We start from the raw sequence: 17,058 nt of genomic DNA on the forward strand, positions 1-17,058 counted from the left end.
GCAGGGAGCGTTTGTTTATATGATCCAGTGTGTTCAACCCATGGGACTGTGTGGGGAACACACTGGATAGCGTGAACGGGCCCTCAACTGAGTGTAAGGGCTTGTTCACACCAAATCCAGTGTGTTCCAGCACAGTTTGTTGCTGGAGCACAGTGGATTGCATAATTACAGCCTCCCTGCGTTCTGGGGTTGACGAGTGTGTGGTGGTGCATTCAAGTCAATGGCACCGCAGCCACACCTCCCGACCTGCACTTGCACCGGAACGCATGCCACAGCGATGCCCACGGAGTAATGTGATCGCAAAAAATAGTGCAAGAAATCGCACCGTTGTGCCACGCGTTCCCGTGTGGGCGATTGCACTGACAGTCACCACCCTCTGCAGGGAGATGATCAAGAAGTGAGCGGATCGGCGCATGGTTCTGCTCACTTCCCGATCGATAGAGCCGACCTGTGACAACGATTGGTGGAAATCACTCACCTTATAGTTCTCCTTTAAGGGCCCAGTCACACCATAAAGAGTGCGTTCCAGAGCGTTCTGCCTCTGGTATCCAACCCAGCCGGCTCACTTTGTGAGGCACTATTTGCAGATCACACTGGACCAGAACGCAGGCACTAATGTGCCACGCGTTCAGGTGCTGGCGATCGCAATGCGGAGGGGTGGGGTGGCTGTGTTGCCATTGACTTCCATGCACCGCCACGCCCCCTCCCGCCCCAAAGCAAAGTGAGCTGGCCAGGTTGCGTTCCACAGCCGAACGCTCTGGAACACACTCTTTATGGTTAGCTGGGTCCTAACTCTGAAGTGACATATGCAGAGCAGTGCATGAATAATTACAACCATCAATTTCCATCTACATGATTTTATATTCATGTTTTAAAGGAGAACTATGAGGTAAAGCGCTGACTGGCGGAACGGACGGAGGAGGCGGGTACAGCTGGCTCTGCCTCTAGATAGGCAGAGCCAGCTGTCAGTCACGCAGCTGGGCGGATCCCGGCATAATTGATCCACTTCAGCTGTGGCGTCTCCAGCCACAGCTCGTGGTATACTGAGCCTAGGGTGACGTGAGGACGCTAGTTTGTGTCCTCCCGTTACCCTAAGGAGAACTATGGGGAAAAGCTTTAACCACGTACAGAGTCAATAGCTACAGACCTCCCAACTTCGTGTGGCCTTCAGATTGGCACAACAACAGTGCCAATATATACTGGCTCGCAGTCTCCGCTCTAATTCATCCCAAAGGTGTTCTATCGGGTTGAGGTCAGGACTCTGTGCAGGCCAGTCAAGTTCCTCCACCCTTAACTCGCTCATCCATGTCTTTATGGACCTTGCTTTGTGCACTGGTGCGCAGTCTGATGGAGCAGGAAGGGGCCATCCCCAAACTGTTCCCACAAAGTTGGGAGCATGAAATTGTCCAAAATGTCTTGGTATGCTGATGCCTTAACAACTTGAAGTCCGGGGTGTTAAACTTCCTTCCTGTCCAGGCCATTTTTCAGTATTCAGCGCTGCGGTTCTTTGACTGACATTTATTCCGTCATGCAACGCTGTACTGAAATGAATTTTATACATTTTTGGGGGGGGACAGATGGAGCTTTCTTTTGGTGGTATTTAATCACCACTGGGGTGTTTTATTTTTTACTATATTAACCCCTTCGTGACGGGAGACGTACACTGTACGTCCCGCCACAAAGGGACCAAATGACTAGTGTACGTGACGAGTTATTTGCTGGACTAGAAGCCTGGTAACTGCTGAGAATCAGGAATGTATCTATTCCTGAAAGAAGAATGTTTCAGTTTTCTAATCGTTGTTGGAACGTTCAGAAAACCTTTAGTGACAGCTGAATCCTGAACTTCTGCAGGATCAGTGTCACTAACTTATTATCGGCTGTTCTGAAGTTTGAAACAGCCTAATAATAACCAAAAATGTATTAATTTAGCAAGCAGTAATTAATTCACAATGACTGCTTGATATAATTAAATAAATAAAATACAAATTTTTAAAGTTTTTTAAAAAAGAGTGAAAAGTGTAAAAAAAATAAAAATAGTGAAAAGTGTAAAGAAAAATAAAGAAGTGTAAAAAAATAAAGGAATGTATTTATTGCATTTTTTTTTTTTTTTACTTTATTCAACCTCAAATACTATGTAACACTAACAGTTGAGCGTGGAATATTTAGGAGTAAGGAAATTTCACGGATGGACTTATTGCACAGGTGGCAACCTATCACAATACTATGCTTGAATTCACTGAGCTAATGAGAACGAGCCATTCTTTCATAAATGTTTATAAGCAGTCTGCATGCCTAGGTGCCTGATTTTATACACCTGTGGTCATGGAGGTGATTGGAACACCTGAATCCAATGATTTGGAGGGGTGTCCCAATACTTTGGCAATATAGTGTGTGTCTGATCCTGGTGGCCTGAACTAAACGCATGGCACGTGATCCAAGTTCGATCACCAGAGACCCAGTGGGCCTATGGCAGATGGGTGGGCTCCTGTGGCTTAAAGTGAGGCTAAACTCAAGAGTTAAATCTTAAAAAATGCATTCAAGCACCCTAATTATTAACAAAAAAATTGTTTGTGCATCACTCACCTGTAGATAATCAAATCTAACAACCACATTGTGGTTGCACCATGCTGCACTAAGAAAGTACTTGTGCACAGCACTATGTTGTGAACTGAGCTGATTGTAAACAAGGCAGTTTGGCTTGTCTTCATTTTGGGACTGTGCTGGTTTCCAGTGAAGTCACAATGCATGTGGTCTGAACAAACCCAAAGGATGTCTGCTTGTTTTTAAAATTCATCTACGGTTGTGCAGATATGTCGCAACCGCTATGTACTGGATAAAGCTATTTCTTTCTGTATCTTTAAAAAGCTTTAAAAAAATGGATACAACATTTTCCAGATCTAAAAAAAAGCATCATCCTTGTGTCTCTAAATGGATGAAAAGTCAATGTCCTAATTATTGTTAATATAACATAAAAAAGTATGTGTACCCTTTCTTGATCTCCTTCTCCCGAGTCATCAATATAATGACGCTAGCAGAGCAAGTTCTCTAGGCTATTTTTAGAAATGGGTTCCTCCTTCCCCATACAGACTTGCAAATATTGGCTAAATTATTTGCAAATTTTGCACCCATAACAACTCCAGCTAATTGTAGATAATAATCTCCTCCAAACTAGAAAGAAAAGAAAAAACGTTAAAGGGATTTTTAAAGTCAAAAGGTTTCTAAGCTATTTCAAATGCTGTTTAACCAGTTGCCGTCCGCCCGTAGTAGAAAAACGGACGGACGGCACTGAAGTGGATGATGCTTCTTGATGTTTAAAAGTTTGTTTCCTGCAGAATTGGATAGTTCCAAGAGCATTGGCCCTGATATCCTGTTTTAGGGTGGCTCTTTTCCCTTGAAGTGTCCTATGGAGCCACCCTTTTGTGTGCTAGCAAGCTGTGTGTGTTTTCACGAACGCACAGCAAGGCAAGCCACTCCCATGCTCCTTCCTCTCCCCCCTTCTCCAGGCTAGTAGAAGGACAGCTGCTGGACACTGCTGTCCCTTGTGATCTTGCACTGGACATGAAGTTCAGAGAGATGGAGCCAGCTGTCTGAAAACATGATTACTGTAAGTGCTTGAGTAAAACTATAAAGGAACACTTTGCTGGGCTATGTATATTTGTTTGATGTGGATGAATTATTTAAAAAGTTTGAAAGTTTTAATACTGCTTTATCATAGCCCAGGACCAGCATAGTGGCTCTGTGACGGGATCAGAGAGAGATCGGTACACGATCTCCCTCCCCGCTGTCAGAATGCGGAAGTGATGTATATCACATCACTTCTGCATTCTTGTGTCACTCTCCAGCTTCAGATGCTGGAGAGAAGCTGATGAAGCAGATCTCTGCTTCATCAGCTTCTTGGGGGGTCCCAGGTGACAGGGGTCTTGGAGACCCCTGATGTCTCCATAAGGAGGACCTGTCGCATCTTTTGCTATTACATAGGGGGGTTTCTTAGCCCCCTATCTGATAGCAATAAAGTTAAGTGTAAAAGCCGTTTCCACATGGTAAACGCCAGATACTCAATACCCTGTGGGAACATGGGATTGCCCTGTATCGAGCAATAAGCCGAGAGGTGAGGTGATAAGTTCAGTCCTCTACGCACCTAAAAGTATTTTTGCGTCCACATTCAGTAACTATATCGGTCTGTATGAACCCGGGTGTGTCAGGTCTTTGTCTGGTTTTGGTAGTAGTTTTATATATGCCTCCTTCCCAGTGGGAAAGTAAGGCCCGCCCTCCCACATTGATTCATAAAGTTTAGAGAGAGTATCTGTGATATCATCTTTTAATATTTTGTAGAATTCCCCAGGTAGCCCGTCTGGACCTGGGGCTTTCGACCCAGCCAGATTAGCAATTGCGTCTGCTATCTCTTGTTTAGATATATCCCCATTTAAAATGGATAGTTGCTCTTGTGTTAGAGTAGGGAGAGACATCTGTTGTAGGAACTGGTGGGCTGCAGGCATGTTTGTGTCCTCCGCACTGTAAAGGGAGCGATAGTATGCCTCTAGAATCCCGTTTATTTTTACTGGGTCAGTCTCCAGCTGATTCAGTGAATTCTTAAGAGCTAAGATATGCGTTGGTGTGTACCTTCCCTTGACTAGTTTTGCCAGGAGTTTGCCCGACTTATTCCCAAATTTGTGGTATTGGAGGTCCGTATATGACATTTAACTTCTTTCGTACCTATCCGCCCACAGGTCAAATTGCCTTTTAGCTGCCTCCCATTCTGTCCTATTAGCAGGAGAGGGTGCTAGGTTAAGTCGCTGCTGAGCTGAGTGCAAAGATGCGTTTGTCTCCTTATATGCCTGCCTGGCTTTCTTCTTATATGCCAATACATATTAAGTAATTCTGCCCCTCAGGTAAGCCTTGCTGGCCTCCCAAAACAGGATGGGAGAGTCAGCATGTGCAGAGTTATTTATTTTATACTCCTCCCATGCTGTAGCGAGGAATTGGCTAAAGTCCCCACTAGACGCCAGAAAGGAGGGGAATCTCCACATGACATTATTGTGAATTCGGGGCATTACACGGATGGAAGTTGAGATTGGTGCATGGTCAGATATTGCAATATCATGTATCTCAGATTGATCAATCATAGGGAGTAGTGCATTGGAGCCAAAAAGGTAGTCCAGCCGAGCTAGACAGTTATGTACTGAGGAAAGATGTGTGTATTCCGTCTCTATAGGGTGCATTAACCTCCATACATCCTGCATTCCTAGAGAGGATATCAGAACTGACAAATCCGTTCTCTGGTCCCCCCTGTTCATCCTTGATTGAGAAAAATGATTGTCAAATCTCTTCCTATCCTCGGATGGGTTCATCACTGAATTAAAGTCACCCCCCACTAGATGCAGCCTTGTCTTAGGTTTAGTCATCCACTCAGTTAATTCACTAAAATTAGCTTTTGTGGGAGAGTTATGCATGTATATATTAGTGACAGCTATTACGCTACCCAGACAGCGCATAGTTACCGCGAGCATCCTACCATTCGTGTCCCTGTCCACCTGGTCCACCTGACAATTAAGGCGTCTGTGAACAAGAATCACTACTCCAGCTTTCCTGCCCTCAGAGGGGGATCCAAAAACTTCTCCCACCCATAGTCTGCGAAGGCGCAGCATGTCTTCCTCCTTCAAGTGTGTCTCCTGAAGCAATGCTGTATCTGTTCCCAGACGCTGTAAGTGTCTAAGTACCATGCTACGTTTATGCTGGCTTCTGAGTCCTTTAACGTTCCATGACACTACTTTCATAGTTGTGTAACTATTGATACCCGTGTAAATGGAAGGATGTATTCTATGACAATAGTGAGTATTTTACTTCGATTGTGGATCAATGTATTCCCTCCCGGGAACCCAAATAAACTTGTCCAATACCTTTTGTAGGAAGGGCATCTTAGGAGTCGCATCACGATCTCGTGACCCCATACACAGCAAACATCGAGTTCGACCCCCATAGCGATCAGTATCTAGTAATAACATAACCAGAATTTTTTCAATTAACATAAAAAAAACAAAAAATCGTAACAGAGAATATCAACAAGTATGACTTCACCGTTTCTTCCTAGTGTGATCAAATCGGGGTTTGCGCATTAACCTCCCGCTCCGCCACTACGTCTATCTAAGGAGGAACCATGGCACAATGCCCCACGAGCTTGAAGGATCCCCTTCAGGTAGTCGCAGTGACAGGAATTACCCCTCCACCCGATACCTATGGAATAAAACAGAAAAACACACAGGTACAATTGCCCCTAGGAATCTAAATCTTTACTTTGGGAACATATATTGTTACTGCGTTATTCAGCGATTGCGTTGCTTGCATGGTGTGTTTCCATTCCGTTTCTGTTGCTTATTGCCCTTTTTTTTTTTGTGGCGTGCGCGGCGGTAAAGATATTTTGGAGGGAGACCCAAGCTCACTATCCAGTCGGTCCAGGAAAGATTCAGCTTCCTTCGGATCTTGGAACGAACATTTGCGGCCCGCAGCTGTCTCAAAGTATAAGGTAGCCGGATACGCCAAGGTGAACCTAATACGTTTTTGGTAGAGAGCGGTACAGACCTTGCTAAACGCCTTGCGTTTTCTCGTCACCTCTACCGAGTAATCCGCAAAGATCAACAAGCTGTGTCCATCAATTATCAATGAGCGCTGAGACCTAAACTGTTGCAAGATACTGGTTTTATCCGCGTAGTTAAGGTAGCGAACAATCACCGGTCTGGGATTAGATCTTTCCGTTTGTGGCGGACCCAGCATGTGAGCACGTTCCACCACACATTCTGCAGCGAGTCCTAATGCTTCAGGAATAAGGGCTGAGCATAGGGTGATAAGGGTTTGTGGTTTGTATGTTTCTGGTAATCCTATTATTCTTAAATTGTTCCTTCTGGAACGATTTTCCAGGTCCTCCACTTTGTCCTGCAGAGACTTTGACACAGAATCCACTAGTATTATTTTGGCGTGAGCCTCAGCAAGTTCATCCTCCAGAGATGAAATTCTGTGTTCCGCCTCTTTAAGAGACCTTGAGTGTACAGAGATATCCTTTCTGATTGCAGCCAGCCCCTGCTGTATAGCAGCCTCCACAGCAGATGTAATTGTGGGCTTCAGCAGCTTAGTTACAGCTGCAGCTATGCGCTCGTGAGCTGTGTCCTCTGCTACAGCAGACTCACCCTCTGTGCCTGATGCTGGAGATGGGCTCCTTCCCTGCTAGCGTGGGTGCCGTCCGCCATCTTGGGCTCCCTGGGTGGCCGTGTGTCACCTGCCGATCGCTGCATTGTGGACGAGCGGACCTTCGTTCCCGCCAGGTACCGGTCCATCTCTGTTCACCGGGTCACCGTGCGAGGGGGCCGCTCACAGCTGGGCGGATTGGCCGTTTTTTAATGTTTTATGCCGGTGGCGGAGCGGGAGCGCTGTACCCGTTCACATAGGCGCCGGAACCGGAAGTCCAATAATTTTTTTTTTTTTAAAAGTCCCCACCCATACGTACATGGTTGCAAACATGCGTCGGGTGCGCATACCTGCGAAAACGATGATTGCGCCCATTACGCCGAACATGCTGCATATGGCCGCGAACTTCGCAGTAAGAGCAATAATTCTGGGGCCATCAATCACTCATAACACTAAACTGATGAGCTGTAAAAGCCTTTAAAGGGTCGGCTAAGGTCAATTTTGGGTATGGTAGTTTTTTGCGATTTTTCGCGGATGCGCGCAATTTTTAAGCTTGACATGTTGAGTGTCTTTATTTACCTGACGTGACCCCGTCTTTTATATTTTACAAAAATTGTATAAAATTAATTTCAGTACAGCGTTGCATGACGGAATAAATGTCAGTCAAAGTACCGCAGCGCTGAATACTGAAAAATGGCCTGGACAGGAAGGGGGTCTAAACACCTGGTCTTCAAGCGGTTAAGAAAGAAATAAAATTCATGGCAGCAACATGCCTCAAAAAAGTTGACAGGGCAACAATATGCTGGCAAAGCAAGTCGTACTAAAAAGGAAGAGCTGGAAGAACATTTTGCAACTAATTGGGTTAATTGGCAACAGGCCAGTAACATGATTGGGTTTTAAAAAGAGCATCTTAGGGCCCGTTTTACACCAGATGCAGTGCATTCCGGCCCGCTTCTGGCCAGAACGCACTGCCTCGCATTGCGGCGGGTTCACTTTTTTGTGGGGCAGGAGGGGGCGTGGCGGGCAAGTGAAGTGAATGGCACCGTAGCCACGCCTTCTTCCGAAATGCGATCGGCCGCACAGGATCGCAAGACACATTATGCCTGCGGTCCGGTGTGATCAAAATAGTAACCACTTCAGACTTCATGACAGGATTATCCCGTCTTAGGTTGTGAAGGGGTTAAATTCTCCTCCAAAAAAGCAAAAAGAGGCTGTATAAAATGTTACCTAAAAGACTCAATCACTGTTTCTTAAACTTTTTCAGTCATAGCACCCTTAAACAGATTTCAAAATCTCAAGGCACCTCCTTCTAAAATGCTGAAACATATATCCCAGATGGGGATTGTTCCTGTGACTTTCATTGGGGTGTATTTTTTTTTTTTTGCAACATGGTCTTGAATGAATTTGTTAGGAAAAATACTTTTCTGTGTGTGCAAATTAACAAATCTTGGTTGCAATCAGGGCCGGACTGGGACTAAAAATAGGCCCGGGCATTTTGGACTGAGCAGCCCAATCACGTGGCCACCAACAGGCCCCACCCCTCAACCCATAGTGTTTTAAAGCATTTTTAAGCAAGTACCGTACTTGGCGGCGTATAAGGCGACTGGGTGTATAAGACGACCCCCTAATTTTCCACTTAAGACATAGGTTTTGGGCTATACGTCATATAAGACTACCCCACTTCCGAGGCAACACCATTTAAAAACATCATGGATGTATGTGCGGTAATACTGTATGTACGGTAGCTTCAGCTACATACAGTATACCGCGCTGAGCCAATCACGGCGAGCAATGTATTCTATTAATTAATACAAAGCCTGCTTGGATTGGCAGAGCTTTTGTACATCGCTCGCCGTGATTGGCTCAGCGCGGTATACTGTATGTAGCCAAAGCTACCGTACATACAGTATTACCGCACATCCAGCGGGCTGACAGATTAGGGATGTTCGTTTTGGGCCAGCTTGGCCCAAAGAACTAAAGGTATACATTGTATACCCCGCGTATAAGACGACCCCCGATTTTTGGGGGATGTTTTTAAGTATAAAAAGTAGTCTTATACGCCAGCAAATACAGTATATAACAAAGGAGAAGTTCCCATATGAAAAGAATGGTCTCACAGAATGAAACAAAATGGATATATGTGCTAGATGCTATGTATCCTAAAGGTTTCAATACGGAGTTGGAGATTGTTTTTTGAGTTATGAATGATGGATCGGGTTGTTTTTTTTTCTAGGAAAGCGATTTGTTTTTGGATAATATTTTATAGATTAACCACTTGAAGTCCAGGATGTTTACACCCCCTTCCCATCCAGGCCATTTTTCAGTATTCAGCGCTGCGGTACTTTGACTGATATTTATTCCGTCATGCAACGCTGTACTGAAACAAATTTTAGACCATTTTTTAGGGACAGATAGAGCTTTCTTTTGGTGGTATTTATTCACCACTGGGGGGTTTATTTTTTACTATATTAAGGAAAAATGGCAGAAAATAAAAAAAAAATCTGTTTCCCCCTATATTAAATTATAAAACATTTATTATTACCCAATTTTTTGGTAAAATATAAGAGACGGGGTCACGTCGGGTAAAAAGACACCAAACATGTCAAGCCTTAAAATTGCGCGCACGCACGAAACCTTAAACTACAATACCCAAAATTGGCCATAGGCGACACTTTAAAAGCTTTTACCGCTCATCAGTTTCGTGTTATCAGTGATAGATGGCCCTAAAATGATTACTCTCACTGCGACGTTCGTGGCGATATGTAACGTGTAGCGCAATTGTCGTTTTTGCGCGCTGACGCATCTAACGCATATTTACGTATTATATGTGCGTAAACGTGGGGGTGAGGGACGTAAACCATTTCTTTTTTTATATGTGACTTTTATTTTAACTTGTTTTTTATTTATATATTTTTTTACACTTATTGTTATTGCTATTACATAGGGGGATAACAATCCCCCTATATAATAGCAAAGGCACACTGACAGATCCTCTTTATGGAGACATTAGGGGTCTTTAGGACCCCTAATATCACCTGGGGACCCCAAAAGAAGCTGATGAAGCGGAGATCTACTTCATCAGCTTCTTTTCTCTGGCAATAGCAGCCAGATGACTGACAGGTGAATGCGGACGTGATGTAATACACATCACTTCTGCATTCACAGCACAGGGAGATCAGCAAGGAGGAAAGTGCTGATCTCCCTCCCATCTTACCTCCTGACACCCTCCCGAGCCAGTCCCGGGCCGCAGATGGGCTAGCGGATCCCGGCGATTGAATGTGAGGGGTCAGGAGCGGCGGCACTTGCGCGGGGGGGGGTGGGCGGCGGCAGATCAAATCACCCCATACAACCGATCGGCAGCTATAGTGCAGGAGAGAGTTTTCACTGTTTCAATGTAAGTTTGTTTTTTTTAACCGTGTTTCAATTAAGTATTTTAAGGATCTTAGGCTATGCGGCTTTTTAAAAAATCTTTTCCTGGAGCAGGGTTTATATTAAGCTGAGGATTGCTTAGAAGGATTTGGATTGCTGTATGAGAACCGGAGAAGTTTTGTGAAGCAATGCTATTAACCATTTATTTTTTTCTACAGTCTGGTGAGTGCGGTGTGGAAAAAGGGTGAAGGACGCTCTGGCACGGAATTGAACGTATCTTACTCTGATTATGGAGTATGTTTAATGCAATTAGGAAAGACGCATTACTTTGCACAGTTTGGGGAGCACATTATATATGTGTAGCGCTACCCTCGCAGGAGCCGCTGGTTGCCCGGTTCACTTCTAGTTGGTCTAGGGTATGATCTTCAACTGCCCACCCGATAGCATTAACCGCCCACTTCTGGTGCCCATAAACTGATGTCCACTCCGGTATTAAAATGCCAAGTAAACAATTTATTGAACACATTCACTGAGGAGAGAGGGTGTAGGGGTTTTAGGTGTCCAGGTAGCCATCAGAAGCTCCAGACTCACCAGACTTTGTAGATGTATCAGAGCAAATCCACTTGGTAGACAGCCGACGGCTCTGATACAACTGACAGACGGGATGGATGCAGATCCTCAATCAGGAAAGACACCGACCATGCTCCTGAAGTCCACTTAGTTCCAGGGTACTTCAAGAGCCTGCACTGGTCCCGGTTCTCTTCCTCTTTCAGCATCCCAGGCCTCCTCCATGTTGGACACCTCAGGGAGACCTTTTCCCTCACACCAGCCCATGCCCACCCCCAGGCCTCAGCCTAGCCTTGGGGGCAGGCTGAACAGGACCCAGCCCTAATCCATGGCTGATCCCGGCTAGTCCGAGCACATGGCAGATCCCACCAATATATGTACTCTATCCCAGCATGCACCACTGGCTGAAAGAAGCCCAGTGTTTGGCTGCTGTACCGTACATACATTACAGTGCCTCCCATTGGCTGTCCCACAATATGACACTCACACTCCGCCCAGGGGGGGTACAGGCAAGGCTAGACACCTGAGATTAACCAGATAATTGCCAGTACAAATCCAGCCAGGCTGTCTACAGCCCTGGCTATCACTAAATGTCTAGTAACCACATCACAAAAGGTGATGGGGGCTACATATGTGTAGGGAGATTTGACACATCACTGTGTATGGACAGTGGGCTTTATATAGTTTTTTTGTTTTTTTTTTGTTTTTTAAGTTATTTTATCGGTTTGTTTATATATTGTTTTAATCCTTTTGCAAATATTGGGAGTACAACAGGGGGGAGTGCAATGCACTTTAGCTAATTGATATTTTATTAAATTGGCTTTGAGTTTTTCAACATACAATTATAAAAGAAAATTTAAAAAGGTGGTTTCTGCCTTACAAACTCTGCTTCGGGAGGTGCGTTGGGAGACCATTCATTTCATTGGCACCCAAACGCGCCTTCCGCCCGATCGTGTGGTATCGCAATTCAGTGCATACTAGTGCAATGTGATTGCAAAAAATTGTGCGTGCAGATTTATTCTGAAGTAAACTTGATATTTGTAACACTCCATAATACACATCATTTCCTCATTCAGTAATCGGAGGGGAGATCAGCAGGTGGAAATGTGCTGAACTTTCTCCGATCTCAGTACAGAGAGCTGCTGTGCCAGTCCCGGGCCCACACGGGGGACAGCAGAGCCCAGATTAACCAGCGGTGGAGGGGGGGGCACACTCCCACAGCCACCCAGTTGCTTGTATTTAACAGCCATTGATGGCTGTTTAAAATTTTTCTTTGCGCGCAGGAAAGAAAAACGCTGTACATGTATGACGACCCTCATCTAAGCACATTCACACAGTATTAAAGTTTTAATAAAGCAGTGCAATATTAATCTGTTCTTAGGGTGTATATAATTGCTTCCCTTTTAATAGATGCTATTTTGGGAATCTACCTTTTATATATAACTTGAGGGCTCTAGTTAGTATTGTAATTGCATGTGTGTATATAGGGCAATAGGTTAGCTACTTCCTTGCTCCTTAGAATGTTGTAATCATGAAATGCATTTGACAGGAATAGCTGATGTCATCATGTATGCATGAAAAACACTGCTTGCGCTCTTGATTGTCTGTTGGTGAGGGACTACATTGTATGTGAGCAGCCGTTGAATATGCTGATACTGTTACGTGCAATATATGCACTCAGAAAATGTGTGTTTTATACAGTGTGGATTTTAAAAGTTTTAATAAAGTGGTATTTTACTATGCAAGCTTTTTAGTTTGGCTCCTTCAGATGGATGATGTCACAGGTCTAAAGTGGATACACACTGGACATAACAGGAAAGTGTCACACATACCTATGCATTGGTCTGGCATCAGGTTTTCCCCTCTATCTGAGGTCCCCAGCAAATTACAGGTTGCAGATTCTGCAGCTAATCTCAACCTCTTTCTTAAAAGACTAGCGCACCTGTTACTCAGCATTCGAGCAACATGTCAGTACACTAGCTGTGGTACCCCCTATGTCTCCTGATGTTTGCATCCTGCTTCCCGAGGATCCCCATGACCCGCTGTTTATATATGTATTGCTGTTTGCTGTGTCTCCTTTGCACTCCTCTATGCTCCTAGTGTGTTCCTGTGTTTATTCCAAGAGCCTCCTTTTGTGCCTATACGCATGCCTTCCTGCATTCGTGTGAATATCATACTCCAAGAGACCTACAGTCTTTCATCAGTGTGCTTGTCTGAACTGCCTGCATCACCGCATCTGTGTACTCTGTCCCAACGTTCCTGTCCATGAGTAAAGGAGCCTGTGTCCTGTAGTGCATGATTGGGAAATTGGATTTTTGACTTACCTGTAGAATCTATTTCTTGGGAGAACAGTGCAGGACACCCTCTCCTCTGTCCTGGTAGTTTTCCTCTCATTGCTTATCACAAAACGAGGATTGCTGGGAGTGGGATGGGTTATATGGGCTGTCCCACAATTATGTTTGCCAGTCTCCAATCACCTCAAGGTGGCTGCATATAACCCAATGTCTATGATTAGAGAAGCCTGTGTCCTGCATTGTATTTCAAGAAAAATCTATTTTATCTTTATTTTTTTTAATTCTACATGTGTATGGAAAGTTTTAAACATGCTGCACTGTGTCATGAGACCAGGAAGAGCTAAAGGTACCAATTTATGCAGACCCTTCCTCCCAGCCCCTGGCGTACTGAGGTACGACCTTTCGGCTAAGAGACAGGAGGAAGTATGAATAGACAAGTGCAATGATGTCACCACACTTGTATTCCATGGAGCGCTACAAATACCTCTGCAGCGGTGGCAGATGGGACATGTAATTTCTCCATTCACAAATCCTGCTATAACAACTGTGAATGATGTGGCTGTGTGAGCAGAGCCAAAAACATCTGTGCCAAATTTAAATGTTTTTAGCAGCTTGTGGGAAGAAACACCCCATGATTTATGTAAGTGAGGGGGGGGGCTGGGGATGTGACCATGTTTCATGTTACAACTTAAATATGGGTGTCCCACTAAAAACATGGTATGAAAGTAAACAGCCTTTAATGCCCTCTAGAGTAGACTACTGATGTATGTAACTATTGTAGTTATAGAATTACTTATTTGACAAGTACCATCAGCTTTTATATGCAACACTCACTATCAACATATTCCTTTATCATTATTGGAATGTGTTTATATGTTGCCTGGATATTTACCAAATGTGGTTGCATTGCATATTAGAAAAAACATGGTACCTGCATGAATCTATAACTAGCCTTTATGGCAGGGTGCACATTGGGAAGGCTTATAACAATACAAAACACAGAAAATCCCCAGCTCACCTGCCAGCTAGCCTGCAACCAAACAAATTGCCCTGTCAAAACCTCTGATTTTAACGCATACTGTTGACAGGGCAATTTGTTTGGTTGCAGGCTAGCTGGCAGGTGAGCTGGGGATTTTCTGTGTTTTGTATGGTTGCATTGCATATGCCTATATAATAGATACAATAATACAATAGAATTACAGATATCATTTCAAACATTTGTCAGGTACCAGTAGCTTTTATATGGAACACTTACTATCAACATATTCCATCAGCATGAACACAGTTGTTGTTAATATTAATGTCTTTTTTTTTTATAGGGCCTTTCTATCGATACAAAACTTACCACGACTGGCTACATCAAATTAATTCTCAAGACATTCCAAGCTGGAAACCCATGATAGCCCGACTAAGGCCTGCCCCGGTATTTGGTGTTCTGTTTCTTATAGTCGCTTATTACTTTCCCCTGGATTATGTTAAGAAGGATGAGTTCTATGACCGATGTTTCCTGTTTCGCCTCTTTTACATGGTCCCCATCTTCTTCGTTTTTCGTATGCGTTTTTATGTTGCCTGGATATTTGCCGAATGTGGTTGCATTGCTGCTGCCTTTGGTGCTTACCCTGTTACTGCAAAATCACGTTCTGGAGGAGGGCCAACTGTGGAATATTCTCCACTAGAAAGGTATGTTAACAGCCAGTGCACCTTTAAGGTAATAACTGGTATCTTGCTCTGCATGTCTATTTTTTTCAATGCTATCAAAGCCAGCACCCCTAAAATCAGGATTTCCTATTTATAAGGAATGTATGTTAAATATTGAAAATGAGCATGTACATGGTTTGTGGTATATTCTCTGCATGGCTCTAGGATCTCTATCCCATGCGTGATGCCTTACCACGCTTGGCTTGCTTCATTTGTTGCAGTTTGATATGCTGCTGCACTTTATGCACCAAATCTATATTTTGGAAACTGGGCATGCGCTGTGATGCCATAGACATGCAGTGATGGACAGTGTATATGCCACCTCACGCCTAAGTATATAGAGGTGAGGGTATGGAACGTGCATTTGTTGTAGCGTCAGATGTTTTGGTGCTAGTGCAAGGTACTGACTGGGGAAGGAGCTAACCAACTAACCATGTTAGTTGAGCTGTGTTAGATGCCATGCACATTGGGGATATTTAAATCACAGACACGGGATAGATCTTTGAGGAAGCCAGAAGGAACTGGAAAAACCGGTCTGATTCTACCTTGCCCTCCATCTACCTTGCTGATTCTACCTTGCCCTCCACCAAGTGGGATGTATAAATTCTAAACTGTGAGTATCCATAATACAATGTATATGCTTTTCTTCTGTTCATCGGTTTCAAACAAGTTATATCTTGGTCCGAAGATTAACATTATCGATTTGCCTTTGTTGACTGCTATCATTTAAGATTTTTTTTTTTTTATAAATTCTTTATTTAACAAGGGTTTTTTCACATTTTCCTTATACATATACAGTTCCTCAAGAGGGTCCAAATACAATCATCATATCTGGCAGCAGCTTGCATTCAACCAGCTTAAATTGCAGGGAAGGGTACAAAACCAAACAAAGTCGCATATCCAAAACTTATGACGAATGGGGAGGGGGGGAGGTCTGTTGACCTGACCCATAACAAGATGTCGTGGGGAGGCATATATGCGAGGCCTATCCGATGTTCTCTTCATCAAGTCTGGGCCAGGGGCTGGTCTGAGCCATACTCGTAGAATGACCGTCTGCATTTCGTCAGGGAGGACTTGACTTTGGTGAGGCATAGCGCCCTAAGCTGTTCTCTAAGGGAGCATAGCTGAGAACCCACCGTGCGATCCACCGAGGTCTTGTGACGGGATTCAAGGTGGCGAATCTGTGTCAAGAGATCGGTGATACGAGCTAGGCGCTCCTTTTTTGAGTCTGGCACCCTGGGCAATAAGGGAGCCACGTATGACAGCCTTATATAGTAAACATTATGGTCATGGCCATCAATGGGAACCGTAGCCTCACAACGGTTATGTCGGTATGAGTCCTATAACGCCATACTGTGCGGACCACCGAGCTGTAGCCTTCACCCACCCAAAGAGTTCGTGTATTGCAGTCCCGGGCCCCCCGTCATCTTTGGGAGCGGATGGATGAGAGAGCGGGGCTAAGGGAGGGCTCGACTCCCCCCTTGTCCGGAGGAGTGGGGGCAGCAGAGGTGGGGATCCCCCGAGTGACCGGGTACGGGGGGCGGGTGTGTCTAGAGGCTCTGGTATGGCAGTCTCAGGTTAGCCAGACATACAGTTCAGGAGGAGTGTAGGCAGTCAAGTGGCCCAGGTTCTCTCTATGGTGGCGGGGGTGACAACAACAGGGACTGTCCGTGCCGGGAACGTTGGGGTGCATCGGCGAGTAGGGCAGTGGAGTGGGTATCTCACCGGTGTCGCGCGGGTTAAGTGAAGGGACACATTCGTGAGATCCTCGTGTCCCGGTGCAGCCCGATATCCAAGGTTCCTTCAGCGGCCGGCGGCGTGGGCGGCAACAGGCCCTCCAGTATAATTTCTACCAAGTCTCAGTAGCTATCATTTAAGATTAAGCTGATTACAACATATGAAAATCACAGGATAACTTTGTAGGGAAATTAAGACCAAACTCCAATATTATGCA

At 44.7% G+C, this 17,058-nt stretch overlaps 1 protein-coding gene across 3 annotated transcripts in view; it reads left to right on the forward strand.

The window, feature by feature from the left end:
• Positions 1 to 17,058, forward strand: part of MBOAT7 (membrane bound O-acyltransferase domain containing 7) — a 98,238-nt gene that overhangs the window by 52,970 nt on the left and 28,210 nt on the right. For all 3 annotated transcript variants that reach the window (XM_018566092.1, XM_018566094.1, XM_018566093.1), the window contains exon 6: positions 14,726 to 15,086. In XM_018566092.1, the coding sequence (XP_018421594.1) occupies positions 14,726 to 15,086 (361 nt within the window). The remainder of the gene's footprint in view (positions 1 to 14,725; positions 15,087 to 17,058) is intronic.

This window comes from Nanorana parkeri, unplaced genomic scaffold (genome assembly GCF_000935625.1).
Source record: "Nanorana parkeri isolate BGI_ZX_2015 unplaced genomic scaffold, ASM93562v1 scaffold915, whole genome shotgun sequence".
Taxonomy (NCBI): domain Eukaryota; kingdom Metazoa; phylum Chordata; class Amphibia; order Anura; family Dicroglossidae; genus Nanorana; species Nanorana parkeri.